General features: G+C 37.8%; 2 protein-coding genes across 4 annotated transcripts in view; one reads left to right on the top strand and one right to left on the bottom strand.

The window, feature by feature from the left end:
* Positions 1-17,720, top strand: part of PPP2R3A (protein phosphatase 2 regulatory subunit B''alpha) — a 254,163-nt gene extending 236,443 nt beyond the window's left edge. For all 3 annotated transcript variants that reach the window (XM_055413269.2, XM_055413262.2, XM_055413274.2), the window contains one exon: positions 13,568-17,720. In XM_055413269.2, the coding sequence (XP_055269244.2) occupies positions 13,568-13,694 (127 nt within the window). In that variant the 3' untranslated portion in view covers positions 13,695-17,720. The remainder of the gene's footprint in view (positions 1-13,567) is intronic.
* The window catches only part of MSL2 (MSL complex subunit 2), a 31,353-nt gene continuing 26,526 nt past the window's right edge, over positions 17,567-22,393 (bottom strand). Inside the window, exon 2 of the mRNA XM_055413283.2 lies at positions 17,567-20,920. Within this exon, the coding sequence (XP_055269258.1) occupies positions 19,329-20,920 (1,592 nt within the window). The 3' untranslated portion in view covers positions 17,567-19,328. The remainder of the gene's footprint in view (positions 20,921-22,393) is intronic.

Here is a 22,393-nt window from a genome sequence, read left to right as displayed (position 1 = left end):
TAAGGAGGATACATCACTATAGATACTATAGAACTTACTTATAAAGGAGTATTATGAACAGCTTTATCTCAATAAGTTTCACATCTTAGATGACATGGGACAAAATCATCTAAAATCTCAAATTACCAAAATCAACTCAAATAAATTTAATTATATCTATTAAAAAAAGAAAACAGCTCAAGAAGAAATGGAAAATCAGGATAAGTCATATCAAGACACTAAATAAGTTATTAAGTTCTCCCCAAAAGAAAAGTATAGGTCCAAATTGTTCCAGTGGCAATTTCTGTCATATATTTAAGGGAAAAAAATAATACTAATCTTTCACTAATATTTTCAGAAAATAATAGTAGGAGGGAACACTTCAAAACTAACTTTAGAAAGCTGGTATTACCCTGATACCAAAGCCAGACAAAGATACCAATATCCCTTCTGAAATCAATATAAAACTTTTTACAAAATATTAAAAATATCAAATCTAGAAACATATAAAAAAGATTATACACTATAAGTAGGTTTACCCCAGGAATGGAAGGCCATCTTAACATTTGAAAATCTACTAATATAATAAACCATATTAATACAAGACAAAAAGCACATGATCATGTCCATAGACACAAAAAAAGCCATTTGACAAAATCCAACATCCATTCAAAATATATCTCTTACCCAGGTAAGGATAGAAAGGAACTTTGTTAACCTGATAGAAGACATCTATAATTACATTATTTACATTATACTTATGGTGAAAAACTGAATGCCTTCCCATTATAGATCCAGAGCAAGGCAAACATGCTTTTGTTCCTCCCCACTTCTAATCAACATTGTAACTGAAGGTCCTATCCTGTGCATTAAGACAAGAAAAAAAAAAAAACATTAAAAGTTATTCAAACTGGGAAGAAAGAAGTAGAAAATATGAAGAAATCTTCATAAAAGCTACCAGAACTAATAAATTCGTTAGCAAGGTCTCGGCTTCCCTGGTGACTCAGATGGTAAAGAATTTGCCTGAAATGTGGGAGACTTGAGTTCGATCCCTGAGTTGGGAAGATCCCCTGGAGAAGGGAATGACAACCAATTCCAGTATTCTTGCCTGGAGAATCCCATGGACAGAGAAGCCTGGTGGGCTACAGTCCATGAGGTCGCAAAGAGTCAGACACGACTGAGCAACTAACACTTTCACTTTTTTTCAGAATACAAAATCAGAATATAAAAATCAGTTGTATTTCCATGTACTAGTAATGAACAATCAAATAGAGAAATTCAAATAAAAATAATTGTTCACAACAGCATCAAAAAGAAAAATACTTAGGAATAAATATAACAAAAGAACACACTTTTATATATTTATAATAAATGTAACAAAAGAACACACAAATATAACAAAAGAACATACTTGCACACTGAAAACTGCAAAATAGTGTTGAGAAAAATTGAGGAAGATCCAAATAATATTAAAATAACAGAATTAGAAAGCTCGGTATTTTTAAAATGTCAGTTCTCCCCAAATTGATCTAAAGGTTTAACCCACTCCCTATCAAAATCCCTATGCTGCTGCTGCTAAGTCACTTCAGTCGTGTCTGACTCTGTGCGACCCCATAGACAGCAGCCCACCAGGCTCCGCCATCCCTGGGATTCTCCAGGCAAGAACACTGGAGTGGGTTGTCATTTCCTTCTCCAGTGCATGAAAGGGAAAAGTAAAAGTGAAGTCGCTCAGTTGTGTGGACTCTTAGCAACCCCATGGACTGCAGCCTACCAGGCTCCTCCATCCATGAGATTTTCCAGGCAAGAGTATAGGCTTTCGTTAAAACTAGCAAACTGATGAAAAGCAAAATACCTAGAATAGCCAAACACTTTTTTAAAAGAACAAAGTTGAAGGACTTAGGCTACCTGATTTCAAAACTTATTATAAAGCAAACAACCATCAAGGCACTGTAGAATTGATAAGTATGTGCGTGTTAGTCGCCCAGTCACTTTCAATTATTTGTGATCCCCACGGACTGTAGCCCACCAGGCTCCTCTGTGGAATTCTCCAGGCAAGAACACTGGAGTCGGTAGCCATTCCCTTCTCAAGGGGATCTTCCAGCCCAGGGATCAAACCTGGGTCTCCTACATTGCAGGCAGTTTCTTTACCATCTAAGCCATGAGGGAAGTCCCAGAACTGGTAAGCATACACAACCAATGAAACACTCTAGAAATAGATGCTCATACATGCGACCAATTAATTTTCAACCAAAGGAGAAAGGGTAGTCTTTTCAGAAATGAACCTGAAATAATTGGACGTCCTTCTGGAAAGAAAAAAGAAAACCTCTATCCATATCGCACACCATATACAAAAATAAGTTATCTCAAGTTCCCTGGTTGTCTAGTGGTTAGGATTTGGTGCTTTCACTGCCATGGCCTAGGTTCAATCCTTGGTCAAGGTACTGAGATCCTTCAAGCTGCGTAGTGCATCAAAATAATAATAATCATCTCAATAAATTTAAAAGTTGAAATCCTAAAGTTTTTAGAATAAAACACAGGAGAAAATCTTTGTGGCCCTGACTTATGCAAGAGCAATAAAATATTGATACATTGGACTAAAGTATTGCTCTTCAAAGACACCATTAAGAAAATGAAAAAGACACACTGGGGGTAAATATTTCCAAAACATCCTGATAAAGGACTCCATCCAGAATATATAAAGAACTTACAACTCACTAATAAAAAAGGCAACCTAATTTTTTAAATGGACAAAAATTTGGTTAAACGATAACCAAATTAGAGGTTCCAACAGCAAATAGATATATGAAAAGATGCTGTATAGCACTAGTCATGTATGGATGTGAGAGTTGGACTGTGAAGAAAGCTGATCGCCAAATAATTGATGCTTTTGAACTGTGGTGCTGGAGAAGACTCTTGAGAGTCCCTTGGACTGCAAGGAGATCCAACCAGTCCATTCTAAAGGAGATCGATCCTGGATGTTCATTGGAAGGACTGATGCTAAAGCTGAAACTCCAATACTTTGGCCACCTCATGTGAAGAGTTGGCTCACTGGAAAAGACTCTGATGCTGGAAGTATTGGGGGCGGAAGGAGAAGGGGACGACCGAGAATGAGATGGCTGGATGGCATCACCGACTCGATGGACAAGTTTGAGTGAACTCCGGGAGTTGGTGATGGACAGGGAGGCCTGGCGTGCTGTGATTCATGGGGTCGCAAAGAGTCGGACACGACTGAGCGACTGAACTGAACTGAGCACTAGTCATTCAGTTCAGTTCAGGTCATTAGGAAAATGTAAATTAAAGCCACAGTGAGATACATACACAGCCACTAGAACAACTAAAACGTGAAGAAGCAGGAACCCTCACATTGGACTGATGTGCATGTAAAATCATGGAGCCTCTTTCTTAAAAAGTTAAAGAAACATTTGTCGTATGAATCAGCAATTCCAATCCTAGGAATCTACTCCAGAAAAATGTTCACCCAAAGACTTGTACATGAATGTTTATAGCCGCACTATTCACAGTAGCCCCAAACTGAAAATAATCCAGATATCCACTAAACTGGTGAATTAATAAGCAAAATATAGTATATCCATATAATGGAATGCTCTTCAGCAATAGAAAGAATGAACTGTTGACTAACACAACATCGAAGAATTGCAAGTGAAGTGGAAGCTAGACAAAAATATATTCCAATCTTGTATGATTCCATTTATGGAAAATTCTAGGAAATGCATTCTAATCTATAATGACAGCAAATCAGTGGTTACCTTGGTAAGGCAAAAGTAATTATAAAGGGGCAGGAGGAAACTTTCATGGGAGGGATGGATATTTTCATGATCTCGATATGATGTTTTATAGGTGTATACAAAAGTCAGAACTTATTAATCGTACACTTTAAATATAAGCAATTTATTATGTCAGTTATACCTCAATAAACAAAATAACTATTAATACATGCAGCAACACAGATGAATCCAAAACAATACCATTTTACATGAAAGAAGCCAGACACCAAAGACTACATAATTCCATTATATGAAATTTCTAGAAAAGGCAAAATTATAGAGCCATGAAACAGATCCGTGGTTGCCTAGGTTCCAGGAAAAAGTAGAAAATGAATACAAACAAGCACAGGGAGAGGAGGGGCAGATGGAGAGATGAAAGTATTCTAAATTTAAATTGTGGTAGTGATTGCACAATTGTAAAAATTTACTGTGTGTCCTCAGTCACATCAGTCATGTCCAACTCTTTGCAACCCCATGGACTGTAGCCTGCCAGGCTTCTCTGTCCATGGGATTCTCCAGGCAAGAATACAGAAGTGAGTTCCACTTAAGATGAGTGAATTCTGTGATATGTAAATTAAACTGAAAATTTTTGTAAAAAGCAAGCACCGAAAAAAGTTGAGATTAACTGGCAGGAATTTTTAAAAAGACAATATTAATTCAATAAATGTTTGCATTGCTTCTATACACTAAGCATTATTGGATATTGATGAACACAGGATCCCTGTCTTAGCAGGACAAACAAGCAGATGCAATTCAAGTGTTTTTACTGCTCTTTCACAGAAGCAACACACTGTAGTTAACAGATACTGCTGGTAGAAGCAAATCGGCCCAACCTCCCTGGAAATTAATTTGACAATATGCTGCAAAAGCCTAAATTCATACCCTTTAATTCCCAATCCTGGGTATCCACTATAAATAAATAGAAGTTTAGATAGAACTCTTCTAAGTAAATTGTAAAATTAAAAAATTCAAAACAACACAAATGTACAATAATAGAATAGTTAAATAAGTCATAGTATTAATATCTGTGTCATATTATGCAGACATCTAAACTATACGTGTTGCACAAAAACACCGAGAAATCAAGTTTACAAAATTGTGATATAATCCCAATATTACAAATGTATATCTATATATACATGAGCTAAATGCTAAGACTCCAAAATATTAACAGTGATTAACTCTGGGCTGTAGGATTGCAAGTAATTGGGCTTTTTATTCTGTTCTATAATTTATGTTTGTATAATGAACATGTACTATTTTAATAAATAGGAAGTTATTTTTCTCCTTTATCTGCTTACGTAGGTAATATGTATTCACTACAGAAGAGTAGAAATAAAGATAAAAATCTTCACCTAAAATCCACCACCCAGAGATAGCCTGACATCATTTAGGAGTATGCTTCTAGATACTTCTTTGCAAATATTAATAGATAAGTAATTTGTTTTACAAAAATAGAATCTGTTTTGTAACCTGCTTTAGAGGAAGGAGAAAAGAGATAGCAGATCTAAACACTTAGAAGTTTATTAGTCTAAAGAGACAAGAAAATGATGGTAGCTAAAAAGAATTATTTGTCAAGTAAAAAAAATTTTGAGCTGTGGTAGCGCTCAAAGAAGGTCCCAGTGTGTGTGTGGAGGGGAGACAGAGGAGAAAAAGACGCAGACAGAAATAGAGGTGAGGAGGGGTTGCGAGAGGAGACGCAGAGACCAGCTGTAGTGAAACTCGACCAGTGCATATGAGAGGCGTCTGCTGGCCACCCTGCTTCTCATGCTGTGGGAGATAAGACAAGGCCTGCACAGAGCACATGCGGGAGATGAGGTCTCAGGGGGAGGAGAAGCCTGAACAGCCACAGCCTGTACAGTGAGCACTGCAGTGTCACCACAAGAAAAGAAAGGTCTGTTTACAGTTGTTAATAACTGACTGACACAGTTCAAAAGCAAGGCCAGATCCAGAATTCCAAGGGTATGTTACCTAGGGCTTCATCTCAAAAGGAATTACAGGTAAGTCAGGGTGAGTTTGTCAAACAGAAATTACCAGAATCAACTATTAGAAAGGGAGGAAGAACGGTAGTACCATGGAAAGAGCCAGACAGATCTGATTCTGCCGCCTTACTCACCAGCTGGGCAGGTTATCTGACTCCTTGCGGCTCAGTTTCAACTGCCTTCCAAGGTGATTGTGAGAATCAAAGATAATATAATTCTATAAACACCTGCCACATAGTATTGATATATAAATACCTGACAAAAGAGTAGCTATTACTACTACTCCCTGAAGAGGAGGAGATATTATACAATATGACATCATGCTTAAAACCACAGAATTTGGAGTTAGACAAATTAAGTTCAAATCCTTGCTGTCACTTACTAGTCATCTAAGCCTCAACATTCCCTATACTATGAGGATACCACCTGCCACACCAGACTGTTTTAAATAAGACAACATACATAATATATTCTTAGGCACAGTGCCTATGTAATCAGTTTTGTTGTTGTTGCTGTTTAGTCTCTCAGTTATGTCCCTCTTGTTTGCGACCCCATGGACAGTAGCTCACCAGGCTCCTCTGTCTATGGGATTTCTCAGGTAAGAATACAGAGTCGATTGCCATTTTCTTCTCCAGGCTATCTTCTACTCCCAGGGATCAACTCGTCTCCTGCAAGTCTCCAGCACTGCAGGCAGATTCTTAACCACTGGGGAAACGTGTAATCAATAAACAATGGCTATTATTAGTACCATGATTTCACCAGTGGCTCCACAGTAAAGAATGCCTGCAGTGCAGGAGACACAGGTTCCATCCCTGGGTGGGGAAAATCCCCTGGAGAAGGAAATGGCAACCACTCCAGTATTCTTGCCTGGAAAATCCCATGGATATAGGAGCGTGGCAGACTACAGTCCATGGGGTCTCCAAAGAGTCTGACACGATTGAGTGACTAAACAATAACAATTATTATTACCACTTCTGTGGCCACATTACATAACCTCTCTGAACTAGAATTTAGTCAGGTAGTACATTAGCATGGAGAAGGGAGTGGCAACCCACTCCAGTGTTCTTGCCTGGAGAATCCCAGGGACCGGGGAGCCTGGTGGGCTGCTGTCTATGGCGTCGCACAGAGTCGGACACGACTGAAGCGACTTAGCAGCAGCAGCAGTACATTAGCATTCCACTGCCTGCCTCTTTCCCCTTCATTCCCAGAACATGGCACACAGTTGACACACAGTAAACATCTGTGGCATGAGAATTAGAGATTTCTAACGGAAACGGTAACCCACTCCAGTATTCTTGCCTGGAGAATCCCGTGGACAGAGAAGCCTTGTGGGCTACAGTCCACAGGGTCGCAAAGAGTCGGACACGACTGAGCGACTGAACCGAACCGAACCGAACCGAACGACTGAACAGAACTGAACTGAACAGTATCTAACAGTATCTGGCATATAAATGCTGGGGGAAATGTATCTGTTTGTGTTTCCACTGGAACACAGGCTCCTTCAAGGCAGAGCACCTGTTTCATTCATCCTGTAGCCCCAGCAATGGCAAACTGGGAAGCAGTAGAGCCTCAGCAAATGTTTACTGAGTGGCACAGAAGGTAGCACTAATCTGGCATCCACCTTCACTACAAGGATAACTGCAGAAACCTAGACAACTTGACCTTCCAGAAACAACTTGAAATTCTCTATCTACTTTACCGTTTCACATCACAGGCCACCTCTGGGCCAAGTGCCTGTACCCCCTGACTCAAGGCTGTTGCTTGGTTAATACCTCCGGTAAGCAACCTAGTAATGAAAAAATGAGAAATGCAGTATGACTCCATATTTTAGTGAGGTGAAGGAGGACCAAGGGTCTCCTTAGGTATGAATTTGCAAACATTGTGAATTATCCCATCTAGCACACAGCATGATAACAGCATACAACAGCGTTTGTAGGGACCTGTAATAATTAGAAACAGACTTCTTTACCAATCTGACAAAAACTTGATTACTTCAGATTTTTAGTTAAGAGTCTTTTACATTATCTTAAAAATACATTCTTACAGGATATTCTGGTATTTCACCAACAGCTTTACATTTGATTAACCTAGATTAAACATAGTTTTCTGAGTCTTTATCTGATTAGTAGAGAAAGACAGGCTTTGCTGAAGAAAAGTTGAAAAATATAAAAAGATTAAAATCATCCTCAGTTCAGTCATCCAGAGATAACATTATGTATACTTTGGTGTATTTCTTTTTGATGCTTAATGTTACTAGTGTGTTCGAAAACATGACTTTTAATGCTTCAGAGTATTCTCTCAAGCAGTAACACATCCATATTCCCTATCTTCGGACATTTAAATAATTTAGAATTATTTTCCACTGGATGTTTTAAAGGTGAATTTCTCCTTTATGTTAAATATAAACATATATTGAATTACTATTTATATGAGATGTACATTTAGTTCAATTAGCACTGAAAAATAAGACACTATAGGTGATTAGTCAGAAGACCAGAGAATTTTAAAATTAAATAAATTTCATTTCAGTAGATATGCACTGGTATCTAATTTATGCCAGGCACTGTGGCTGGTAATAAAAATGAATTGAATTCTGTCCCTTCCTTCAAGTTCATAACTAGAATATATTTAATCCAAAATTTTTATAATATCTACAGCCAAAATAAGAATTACTGATGGCTCATGACCTGGAACTGCAAGAGATCCTCAGCCATCAAAAAATAAATAGGATCAGCTTTCTAAGGTAGAAAAGTAAATGGTACGTATTAGGAAATTTTAACAAATTTGAAGCAAAAGATTTTCTAGTGATTGAATGGGTCAATAAGGAAATTCTTTGAACCAAATCCAACTTCTAAAGTATTTCGGGTAATTCATTTTATGTAAATGGCTTAGGATGAGTGAGTGAAGTCGCTCAGTCGTGTCTGACTCTTTGCGACCCCGTGGACTGTAGCCTATCAGGCTCCTCCGTCCATGGGATTCTCCAGGGAAGAATACTGGAGTGGGTTGCCATTTCTTTCTCCAGGGGATCTTCCCAACCCGGGTCTCCCGCACTGCAGGCACTTTATCATCTGAGCCTCCAGGGATATCTTAGGATATCTGTTGTTAAAAGTATAACGGTAAAATTCATCTACTCCTATTTCTACAGCAATATAGACTGCAAACTAAGAGGACTAGTTAACATTTTATTCTATGCTTATAGCCACCATGTATAATATGTTTGCCCAGAAATTACTCATCTGAAACGGGAAACTTACTTAGGGACACAGTTTCTAAAAGGGGAAACTTAGGGACATGGGTTTCTAAAGGCTACCATATTGCTAGCAAAAATACATGAGCTTGTAAACAATACAATGTTTAAAATGTATAACCAACAAGGACCTATTGTACACAGAACTCTGCTCAGTGTTATGTGGCATCATGGATGAGGGGGTTGTGGGGAAGAATAGATACACATATATGTACAGCTGAGTTCCTTCTGTGTTCACCTGCAACTGTCACAACATTGTTCATCGGCTATCAGTTCAGTTGCTCAGTCGTGTGAGACTCTTTGTGACCCCATGTACTGCAGCACGCCAGGCTTCCCTGTCCATCACCAACTCCTGGAGCTTACTCAAACTCACGTCCATTGAGTCAGTGATGCCATCCAACCATCTTATCCTCTGTCATCCCCTTCTCCTCCCACCTTCAATGTTTCCCAGCATCGGGGTCTTTTCAAATAGAGTCAGTTCTTTGTATCAGGTGGCTAAAGTATTGGGAGTTTCAATTTCAGCATCAGTCCTTCCAGTGGATATTCAAGACTGATTTCCTTTAGGATTGACTGGTTTGATCTCCTTGCAGTCCAGAGGACTCTCCAAAGTCTTCTCCAACACAATTCAAAAGCATCAATAATCGGCTATACCCCAATACAAAATAAAGTTTTAAAAAAAATACATGAACCATTATTTTCCCTTATGCTAACAATACTGTTACTACTCAATTAAAGAATCTGTGCTCAATTTGATACCAAGGGTTTCTTTGTTAACTGTTTGTGATCCCCGTGAGTTCTTTAATCCTCTGATCCCCCTACTCAATTTAAAATGGCCAATTAAATGAACAGGGAATACATCATAAAATAATTTCATTTCAGCCCAGAGGAATTCCAGTGACCTGCAAGTAAGCCTGGAAGTGGTCATTTAGAAGACAATCAGTAAACATTCTTTCTCCCTCAGGAATTCCTGGAGAGCAAGATAAAGACTTTGGTGACTTCAAGATGACTTCTGTACCCTCACCATTTTACTGACTCCAGCCTTCCTCAACAACTCAACACATTATTTTAAAAGAGCACTAAGACATTATTTTTCATTCAACAGCAAATTTTAAGCAGTTAGTGTCAGTCACTATACTATAACCCAAGGAAATTAGTGTGTTACAAAATGGACATTTCACATTTGAGTGGGCATGACACATTTAATTATATAATTATGAAAAATAAACAGGGTAAACCAGTAATAGAGGCTTGCAATTTAGGGAGCTGAGGGAAGAATTTTCTAAGGTGATGAGAACCTAAAAATTGAGAAGCAAAGTTATGCAAAAAGCAGGAAGGAGAAATATTCTAGGCAGAGGGGTAAATGTGTGCAATGGCTCTGAGGCAGGAAATGGTGCTGAGGACATTTTAAAAAGCCAGTATAGCTGGAGTATAGTGAGAAACAGAGGGATTCACTGCTGGAAAGATTAGCAAAGGTCAGATCATGCAGGGCCTGGGGGAGCTATTGAAAAAAGTTAAGCAAGGTAGTACAAGGTAGGTTGGAGAGGTGCAAGTACAGAGGCAAGGAGACAAATAAGGAAGCCATTCAGTTCAGTCACTCAGTCGTGTCCGACTCTCCGCCATTACAGACGTCTAAATAAGAGATGGTGGAAGCTCAGGCACTGGGAATCAAGAACCTTTTAAATGATAGCTCAGATTAAAATATGAGCACAAGTTAACCAAGGAGGAAGGGCACTGCAGGCCCCTGAAAAACATCTATTGTGGCATTAGGTCCTAAGACCTATTCTGACACTGTAAATAGTCTGTTATGGCAAGACCAAAGGGTATGTAATAGGAGCAAAAACAGGAAGACCAACTGTTAGAAAACTACTGCAGTAATCCAGGCAAGAAAGTGTAACATCTTTTACTCAATTAGTGGCAACGGAGAGGAGGAGTCAAGACTGTATCCATGTGGTATTATTGAAAGTCATAGGTGAGAGTCACTGGATTTGAAGAGGGGAGGGAAGAGGAGCGTGAAGAAATGAGATTTACGGCTTTGAGTGGGTAGATTATGATACTATTTGCTACAATAGGGAGAACCAGGGTTGTAGGTACGATGAGTCCAGGTTTGTATACACTGCCACATGGGAAGAGCCACATACTAGACAGGTGGATACATGGCAGTCTTCGACTTAGAGAGAGGCTCAGGCTGGACATGTACATTTAGAAACCACAAGTGTAGATACAGCCATGAGAAAGACTGATTGCTCAGGAAGTACAAAGTGAGAAGAGCTTAGTCCAGAAGCCTGGGATGCACTGACACAAGGGCAAGTTAGAGCGGGACTTCTCAACAGCACTGATGTTTTAAGCTGGGTAATTCTGTTGTAGGATATTTAGCAACATCCCTGGTCTCTATCCACTAGATGCCAATGGGACCTGCCCAGTTAATGACATATATGTCTCCAGACATCGCCAAATGACCCCCAAGGTGGGGGTAATCAACCCCAGCTAACTATTGAGTTAGGGTAAAAAGCACACTGATAAGAGGTTCTGAATGAGCTCCCTTAACCCAAGATTCCTCCAAAGCCTTTATGTATATTACTGTTCTTGGTGCCTCGAAAGTACAAAAGAAATGCAGGTGACATTCCACTACATCCAACCCACAAAGCATTGGAATGTTTAGGTACTAGCTTGAATCACATCCGTTGTTAAAAATTCCATTTCCACATGAGGCTACAGTGGGAAAACACACATACTTTTGTTAAAAAGAAATACACAAAACCCTGTCCCCCAGTACAGGATTAGGTGTCACCATTCTGCTTCAGTAAGCGCCAGTACTTCTCCACCATTAGAATGTGGTATTTTCTCTCTCACCTAATCTCTATTCAACCCTTATAATGGGGTGAAGTGAAGTCAGTCATGTCCGACTCCTTGCGACCCCATGGACTATTCAGTCCATGAAATTCTCCAGGCCAGAATACTGGAGTGGCTTCCCATGCCTTTCTCCAGGGGATCTTCCCAATCCAGGGTTCAAACCCAGGTCTCCCACATTGCAGGCTGATTCTTTACCAGCTAAGCACAAGGGAAGCCCAAGAATACTGGAGTGGGTAGTCCATCCTTTCTCCAGCGGATCTTCCCAACGCAGGAATCAAACCGGGGTCTCCTGCATTGCAGGCGGATTCTTTACACACTGAGCTATCAGAAAAGCCCATATATAATGGGGTAGGAACTATTAGTTGAGGAAGCTGATGGCAGAGGGGTTAAGTTACATGGCCAAAGTAGTATTAAGTGACCAAACTAAGATTAGAACTCAACTTTGGAGTCTGACTCCAAAGTCCATGCTCTAAAGCTAAACCACTTAACCACTATTCCAGATGGTCTCCATTAGGATGTAAGCTCTGTGAGGAAGGCGCTGGTCAGTCTCTTGCACCATTGTATACCTAGCATTTGGCTCATGCTTAGCAACAGAAGCTCAAATATTTATTGAATAGTCTCAGCTCAGACTTAACTCTAATTCACTCATAGATCTGCACTGAGAAAGCACTCACAAACAGCAAATTAGATCACAAAGAGGAAGAAAATGTCTTTCAGTCTGATGGGAAATACGTAGCTGCATCTCTAGAATTAACTTTTCTTTGAATGTTTCCCCCCAGAAATGGAGGATCTTCCATCAACCCTGCTTCAATTCCATTAAAGCAAAATTACTCTTATTGCCTCCTTATTCATCATATATCAGTTACAGTGCAGCCTCTAGGAGATGGCAGAGTGAAAACAGATATTAAATATCGACAGGTTTTGCAAAATGACAGTTGTAAATGGTATCTAACAGGATCATCAACTGGTACTCAGAGCAAAGTTTTCCAAACATCAGATATGCTTTTTAACAAAAATGTAACATTCTCTACCCTCAATGAGTAAGTGCCACCTACTGGGTAGTCCTAACCTAGTTTGTTTTTGGCCATCAGCCAGTATTGGTACCTTTTTGACAAAACAATTATATATCCAGAAATTTCTGCACAGGTCAAGCAGCCATCATTCCCAGGAGATAAAATAGTTTGTCATCCATGCCTGGAGTAGCCAGGAGATAGAGTTTGGAGGATATGGAACTCTAAAGAGGGGTGAGCAGAGAGAATATGCTGTGGAATCCCGCAAAGAATGAAACGAAATCCAAGAGTAAGCTTTAATCAGCTCTATGTACACAGATTTCTTAGAAGCCATGGAAGCTATAAAGCAATTAAGAGTTGAGAAAGTTCCCCACTCTGCATCGAAGCCACTTCAGTGAAGGCATTCATGTAAAAAGCTCATACTTTCCAGACCTCATACCTCAATCCATAATGCTTTCATTCCCATCAAAGCCTCTAGGGAAAGCTTGATTCAGCACATTTTCAACATATTCTAACATGAACTTGAGCTTGAAGGAACAGGGAGAATGTGTTTTCTGTTCCAGGGCAGTTTCTTCCAGGGTATTTCAGTTTATAGCTGCCATTTAGCAACTTCAGGTACTTTTGCTAGCTGATCTTCAGTCTAGTTTGCTATACTGACTTCTACCCAAACATTAAAACTTTTAAAAAATCAATAACTCATTTTTGTTCTTTCAGCTCCTTTGAAGATTATGAAACAGAGGAGCCTCCCTCTCCCTCTGAAATTGGAAACAAAGGCAATAAAATAGTGACCTCAAGCCTTTCAGAGAAATGTGGAAAGCTTCAGTCAGTGGATGAAGAATAGCTGCCAATGTATACATGAAAGGGAGATATGTATTTTAAAAAAAAAATTTTTGTGAAGAGATGCTCTAGTTTGCATATTGCATTTTAAAGGCTTTGATTTCTGCAAGTGTGTATCTGCAGTAGGAACTTTTTAACGTTTTTGAGCAATAGCTCTGGATACACATACCCAATTTGGGAGACTCCTCCAGTTTGCCTCAAACCTCCTACAGAGCTTTTCCTCAGAAGCAAATGATATATACATCACCTTCCAACATCCGTGAATCAGCACTCTTCACCCTGAATGTACCAAGGATCTCTTGGGGACAGTGCCAAGCACGGTTCTCTGCACAAAAGCAGAAGTTGCCTCTGTTGTCCAGTATCCCTGAGGCCCATCAGGGCTCCTATGGAGCCCAGAAGAAACCTTCACTTGCAGAAAACTTGAGTCAAGAAATTCTGGAACTTGAAAAAGCAGTCAGGGCCTCCAGAACTGAATCAGCCCTGGTAATAAAAGCACTGCCAAAACATCTCAGAGACTTCTTTTAATTGTATGTGTACTGGAGTTCAAAGATCTTGAACTTAGTTAATGTAATTTCACAATGACCTGCCAAACTGCTAGTCACTTTACATCCTCAGGTATTTTAACCACTGGGCCTTCCAACCTTGCTAGCAAGCTCTAAACCCTCCGCCCATCCTGACTGTGGATCTTATATAAAACCTGAAGAAAATCTTAACTGACCACAAGTACAGAATATGACTCCTAATTGAGAGGAAAAAAAGTTTCCTTTTAACTCATCTAACATTTGTAGTGAATTATTGAGTGATTTATTAATCTAAAAATTAGTGTCCCATCTGTACTTTGTATCAGAAAGCCTACTTGAAGGCTTAAATAATTATACATGAAAATTCTTACTAGATATATTCATCACTAAATATTAGAATAGGTTAACAGTAAAGGTCTCAATCTCAACATTATTCCTTCATGTTGAAAAATAACTTATTCAAAATACTGCATCTACTTCAGGATTTATCACAGAAATGGGAGAAAACAGAAATGCTACCCATAAAAGAAAGCAACTTCATGTTTACTAGAGGGTAGATATGGTTATTACAGAATACTGTACTTTTCAGTAAACCATAAGGCAGTCAAATCTCACAATACTGTTGAAGACAAATTGAAAATAAACTATTAAAAAGGATGGAAATTTCTGCTAGTATAAAAGAAACCTCTCAGAAACTTTTTAATATCCACCTCTCGATAAAGTCATTAAAGTTTTTCCCTGGATTTTTTAACAAGTCCTAAATGTCAGAATAGTTCCCTTTCCACCCCACATTGGTTCCCTTGCTGGTGTGAAGGCCAAACTTTTGAAATAATCAAACGTTGGCAAAAAGTGGAGAAAAGGAGAATCTAGGAAATGCACCATCAACTAGTACAGTTATTAACAGATCTAGCAATCCTTTTGTCAGTATCTTCCGAGTTTCCTGTTATTTTACCTGCATGATCAGAACTGACGTTCAATTTAACTATTACAGAAAAAACTTAGTTTCTAATAGCTCACAAAGAACTAAAAAGCTTAAAAGTGACTAAATTTTTAGGAAATACTACATGCAATAATCTAAACACATTGGAAATTAGGATTAAAAGTATTTTTGTAGTACATAAAATTTACCATCTACCCCACCCAGCCTTTACAAGGAAACAAATTTTTTCAGATAAAAATACCCAAATGGTTAAGTTTTTTAGAAGTCGGATATGGTTTACAGGTTTTATTAGCCATAATGATCTAAACTATTTCTACGGCTCAGCAAAAATTCAGTTTTCGAATACATGTTTGATTTTTTAACTACATGGCTGTACTTTACCTTGTTTCTCCTTACTGAAGTCATCTTGCTTTCATTTTGGTCAATATTTGGTTTCAAAAGCCTGTAATTATTATACAAGTATAGCTACCAGTATCATTCCACTTAAGCGCTTTTAATTTAGGTCATCCAAAGCAACACATTTTCAGAAACAAGAATGTGTTTCACTGTATTCTCTTCTTAGTATTAAATATAAGAAATGTGAATTCTGAGGAACTAAAATAGGATATATTTGACTTTCTGGTAAAGATCATGCAGAATATAATCATTACTGCCCAACTGGAAATTTCAAGTTGTTACAATATCCAAGATTCCTTGATAAAAGTTAAATTGAAGGTATGACCTTAAAGCTAGTCAATGAGATATAAGTTTCAGAGCTTAATATTAACTGTAATCAGGTAATCAAAATAATGAAATTATGTGTATTTTCCCTGCATCTTATCTATGTCATTGTGTACTGTTCAAAGTGTTTCTAAAGCTCTAGACTGATCAAATGAGAGAAGTCATTTGCTCAACTTTGGAAATGTTACGGTGTGTTTGGGTGGAGAAGCCTGCATGATTTAACTTTTGTTTTTCCCTTTTTGCAAAACTAAATAAAGTTGTCAAATACACACTTTTGGTTTTAATGACACTTGCAACTCATTTTTGCAACTCATTTTTATGTTTGAAAGAGTAGCATTATAAACAAGCTTGCATTTCAAAGAAAGTAACTCTTTGAACCTCTGGGAAAACTTCATAAAGAAAGATATGGAAAGATAACACCTCATATTAAGAAGTCATTTCCTCTGGGGATGGGAGTTTGGGTTTGGGAATGAGAAGTTCACAAGATCAAAGGAGAATTTAGCCTTATATATTGTTTAAAGAATGTGTAATTGTAATTTGGATACCTAAATTTTTTTTAACAGAGAAAAAATACCATCCACACTTTAGATTCCAATTCTTAACTGTGAACTTAGTATTTTCTAAAACATTTTATATTTTTTGCCTATAATACTGGGAAAATTTTATCTTTCATCTGTTATGAAACTTTTACTTTGCTTTAGTCACCATCAAGTTGTTTTAAGAAAACTAAAAACACAGTGAAGAAATTCTGTATCCTAGAACTGTACTGCATCTGTTTAGAGGTGTAAACCTATGAAAACTAATCAAAAAGATTAGTTCTAGAACTGTTAGCTATAAAACTTCTGTTGCCTAAGGTGAAAGATCATTGGATCATTTATGGTAATTACAAGAGGAATAAAAAAAAAAAAAAACAAATGAAGATGAGTCATATTAAATGCTCTTATTGGTTTGGTGGTTTTAAATCCTGTTGAAGTAAATCCAGTTACTTCAGTAATAATTTCTCAATTATCCATTGTTAGCCAATGGTCAGCATTCCTAAAAATAATTCACCATATTAAAAAAAAAAACATAAAAATCAAGGCACAGTAATTACTCTTCCCCAAATGTATATAATACAGGCCATTCAAAGCATGCTATCCCAAACTCCTCAGTATTCTACAACATTAAATTAGAAAACTAACATTTATTGATAGATTTAAGGTGTAATACAGGTTTCCAAAAGTGTGGCAGTGAGAATACCAGCATAAAAAAGAGAAACTTGTGCTAAAAACAACCTGAATTCATCATTGGCAATATTACATAACAATCAAGGCCCTCACATACTAATGATTTTCACTTTGTCTATATTGCCAACCTCCCATGCATCAAAAAACACAAAACTAAGATTATCAAACTTGGGAAGCAATAAAATACTCAAGGAATTTTAAGATCATAATAATAGGAAAGTTTGGGAGATTTGCAAAATATATGCTAATCATCCATGTGTACAATCTCATTATTTCTAGTCATTTTTGCAGTGATCATTAGTGAATAAAGAACAGATTTACAAGTTTATATAGCAGGGCATCTGCGTCCAATGTAAAACTGTTACAAACTTTAGGCAAATACATGTTTCATAAGACACTGCTAACACTCAGAGGAATTAAATAAAATTCCAAAACTTGGAAAGCAAATAAAGACAAGACAACTAAGAAGCATTTTCCACCATTTACTCTTGTTATCAAAAATAGTTCAACTCTTCTTGCAAAACAAAAACAAAATAGTACATACTGGACACATACATCACATTTTTCTTCCTATGGCTTTAGCCCACCCCCACCCCACCAAAAGAGACAAAAAAAAAAAAGCCCAACAACAACAAAAACAACTCTACCTGACCACATTCACAGAAAATGACACCAGGATACACTACAAAACATCAGGAGGTGTCATCTGCTCTGTGTCCAAAAGTTTCTTCTCCATGTCTTGTACTAGGTGAGTAACCATCATTGAACATGCTGTGTGCCAAATCAAAACAACTTCAGCATATGTCAGATCTCAGAAAAGATGGTGAACGTAGTAGAAACTGAAAATGTTCCAGCAGTATTTTTCTTTAAATAAGCACTGTCAAAGCAGCAACTCTTCTTTTAAATCATAAGGTCATTTCTTTACAACCTAGTCAGTCCTTGTTTTATTTGGGCTGTGTGTGCTCTTTCAAGCAACTGACTAGATTTCCCTTCAACAGAATGTTTGTGACTCACTTATCTCCCCCATAAAAATTACAGGGAAGACAAGGATTTAAACTGAAACATAGTTTGTGCTTTACATGCAAAAGAGTATTCTAAAGAAAATCCAACTAGCTTCAAACCTACCTAAATGCACAGGCTTCATAAAAAGGCATTTTTATTAGGCCTCTATAAAGAAGTCTCCACAACGAATAGCACCCTATTAAAAAAAAAAAAAAGGAAAAAGCATCTCCAAAATAAAGTCTGCGGCAAACTATTAGAGGAAACAAAAAATCACTTTGAAGTGGCCAGTGGCAATAGGTATAATGCATAAATCTGAGTAAGTTTTGGAGCATTATTCCAAAATTATTTTAAGTAAATCCCAATTTCTAAATAAAACATTTGTATAAATTTTTTTTAATTCTGTCACATAGTATAGTCTAAATTCAATTACCTTCAGAATAAAACTACTCTTCTCCACTTCATTTATCTAATCAGAACATTGCTCAAAGTGAAGGAAAGATTTAGAGTTTTTCCCCTAGAAATGAGTCAGACTTAACTAAAAATGGGATTCAACTCAGAAGAGTTTTGTGGCATGAACAGCAAAACATCCACAGTCTGACAGAATTTCAGTTTGTTCACTTTTAAAAGATTTTTTTCAACATTCTAACGAGGGGCAAATTTTCTTTCATAATACTGCTGATTTAAAAACTGCTACATACACCAGTAGCCAATTTTCATGATCAGAAATGGTATTACGTCAGTACAAAGGTTGAGCTTGACACATCAGCTTTTCAACAGGAGAAACATCAATGGCATCTGAAGGTAGCACTGAGTCTCCTGAACAAACTAATGGCTATTTTTCCACAAAATATGAGCACAATCCTTATGGACTGACTAGATACCACTTCCTTACTTTTAATCATAAACTTTGATTATGCACAAAGCATGACCATAAACAATGAGGTTAATGTTATTTTCCTTGCCAAAGTTCATTTTGTATAAATCAGTTGCATCAGCATTTGTTCTCAAACTATGAGGTTCTGTAAGAACTAAGGACATATAGTTGTAGGGTTACTCCTCCATTATCTGCAAACTATTTCCCCGACACTAACACATATAACTTAGCAATGAAAACACTTGATACAAGTGATCTATATGCAGGAGCTCCGGCAAGTTAAACCAACAAAACCATAGCTGCCGTAAAACTGTAGCTATTTTCCTACCAGAGGTAGGTTTAAAGACCCACTGATTTAACAGTCGAATCTCATGTCTATAGCTTCATCCAAACTTTTATCATCATGTGTACTGGCAGCTAAAAACGTTGTTACTGGGGACCCTGTGACATTAATTACACTGGTGCTGGTACTAGCATTGCGCACAGCAATGCTGGTCACATTAATGCCCAAAGTGAGTCTGGTCTGCTCCAAAGCCTTTTCTGGCACAGCAAATGCCTCCAGCTTCTTCTCCCCATTGGCCATATAGGAGTTTTGGCAGCCACGACATATACAATCTAAGCAGGCTTTGCGGTTAGAGTAGCAAGGGCAGCGTTGGCCGCGGCATGTAAGAACACTTGGATTTTGAGTAGCACGCCCACATTTACACCCTTTCTTTTCCTGGGGTTTTTTATACACAGTCTTGGTAGGACTTCCTGGCATAAAATGATGACTGGGAATCTTTTCCTTTACTGTTTTGTCTTTTTTAAGAATACCTGGCTTGGTTTTAGAGTGAGATTTCTTGGATCCATGTTCATGACTCTTTTTCATGCTTTTAGTAGATAAAAGCACAGTTTTGCTGATTTTGGGTGTTGTGCCTCCATTGGGAACAGTTGCTATAGGCTGAAGAGAAATTTTGCTCTCCCGTTTCACTGTCACAGGAGCAGATGCCCCCAATGTTGGGCCTCGGATAATGGTAGAAATTGGAAGTGGTTGAACTTTCTCACTGTCGCTTTCTGACCTGGATCGTTTTCTATTCAGTTTTGCTACCTTCGGAGTTGCTGCTGTACATGATAACCCATGAAGTGCAGGACTGGTGGACATAAAAACATTATGGCTAAGAGACTGGGAAGAAAGCTGCAGAAACGGTCCATTGGATACAGTGGCTTCCAAGTTGGGCTGCAAATTAGGGCAACAAACTTCTGTGTTTGAAACAGTTTCTAAGCTGCGGAGTACTTCCTCAACACTCAGTAACAGAGAGTCACCAGGTTTTATGTCTTCACTGAAACTGCAAATATCAATGCCTGTGGAACATAAGTCAGAGGCTACCGTGTCACAGACAGGTGGCAAACTGTCAGACAGATCCTCAGTTTTTATGTCAACAGTGTTACATACATCAATCGTATTTGAATGTTCAGGTGAAGGAATATTTATACCAAATCTATCTATTGAAAGCCCATTGTAAGTAGGCAAACCATTGATAACAGAACTGCCAATAGCAATGCTGAGGGTGCTTTCAGATATTGGAGATAAACTAGCTTGAGGATCAGTTGTGGGTTCTGAGGTTGACGGTAAGGGGGAATGTGTCAAACACAAAGTAAAGGATGAATCTGAGGGTTTTTCCGTCTCCTCACAAAACAAGGATCCATCATTAAGCAAAGCCAAAATATCAGAAGAACAGTCGACTGCTTCTATTATATCCCGTGCCAATGCAGTCTGTGTTATATATTCACATAGTTTTTTGTAGCAATTCACTAGGATGCTTAACTGCTTGTTTTCCTCAAACTGCTCATAGTCTTTGCACCAGCTACATGAAGGTTTCATCATCATTTTCTTGCCTTTACAACTTTTGCAGACATAGTGTTGGCAGGTTGAGTTGGTGGGTGCAATAGGATCTTGTAGCAAATGTCCTAAGAGGGAAAAAGGAGGAAAGCAAAGATTTTAGTAAAAAAAATTTATAATTTCATATACTGAAGCTGAGATTATAAGTAATCTATTAAAATTAAGATAGATTAAACTCACCAGACAACAAAACAGGATACAAAAAATGTATCTTACAGGAAACAGAAAAATACTCAATAGCTCACTTCATTTCCATGCTATATTCCCCATTCCTTTATCTCAAACAACCTTCCTCTGTCTGTTTCTCCCCCAAAACAGTAAATTCTGGTTCACTTTCTTCCTCTCTTCTCCAAAGGCTATAAAGAGGTGGAGATCAGTCACTAAAAGTACAAAGTAGGCTTATAACCCTTGGGACCTCAACCTAATGCAACAATTGTCTAGACACTGGGAAAAAGATAAGAGCAAGAGTTAGTCCCTATTCTTATTCTTACTCTTCCTTAAACTGAATGTTTTGTTTCATAAGAAAGATTCAGTTAGGTAGCGACAGGTCAACTATTTCCTGGAAATTTTTGGAGGCCTTGTGGGTAGTTAAACAAGGCCCCAAAAGAAAAGTTAGTCCTTGCCTCATCAGACACTGAGGGTATTCATTAATCATCAGCACAAAAGCGTCTTCACAAAAAAAGTATAACTGCAAACCATTTTACTGTATATACTAATCATAAACTAGAAAAGAGATGACCAAGATATAGTTACGATGAAAAAGAACTACATTCATTTAAAAAAAATACTACTAAATCCTGTTACAGAAAATCAAAATACATAACAACAACAAGAAAAACCACGACATTTAAATGTAACTTAAAAAAATAAAAGAATTTAATACTGGGCTCAAATTTTTCTGTCAGAATAGAAAATGACCATGGTCAAGTATCCCAAGTATAGCAATATAATATAAAAGTGAAAGTGATTACTCGATATAACTCCTAAATTACAAATGACCTATACAAAATTAATCAGAAAGGGGAAAACAACTAGATCCAGTTCCTATCTCTACCCTTACTCCCCAAAGAAACAACTGTTCACTGGTTTCCAATTCAGGGCAAATAATGAACTCAAAGCAGCACTTGTTTTCTCATAAACATTACATAATTTAAGATTGAGACAGAATCTATACTTCTGGTTATAGATGGTGAAATCAGCAAACCCTCTCCCTTAGAAGCAACTATAAACCTGAAAATTTTTGACAAAGAGTCATTTTCACAACCAAAGACATAAAACAATCTGAGAAGCATTTATGTGTGAAACCTGCTGAATCTCAGGTGAGGACAGTGGGGATCCGCTGGGTTCTACTCTAGGGCTCCCCAACCACCCAGCTCCATCGGTGTTTACCCTGTGAGAATAGGAAGCTGCTGAGATGGAAGAGGATTCATTCCACTTAGTATACAACATACACAAATACTAACTTAAAAGTAGATCACAGACATAAATCTAAGCTGAAAGTCAGAAGCAGAAGAAAATGCAGGGAAAAGAAACTGTGACTT

The sequence above is a fragment of the Moschus berezovskii genome, chromosome 1 (genome assembly GCF_049115385.1).
Source record: "Moschus berezovskii isolate FMDL1 chromosome 1, NW_MosBer_1.0, whole genome shotgun sequence".
NCBI classification, from domain to species: Eukaryota; Metazoa; Chordata; class Mammalia; order Artiodactyla; family Moschidae; genus Moschus; species Moschus berezovskii.
This window is presented reverse-complemented; position numbering and strand designations above follow the sequence as displayed.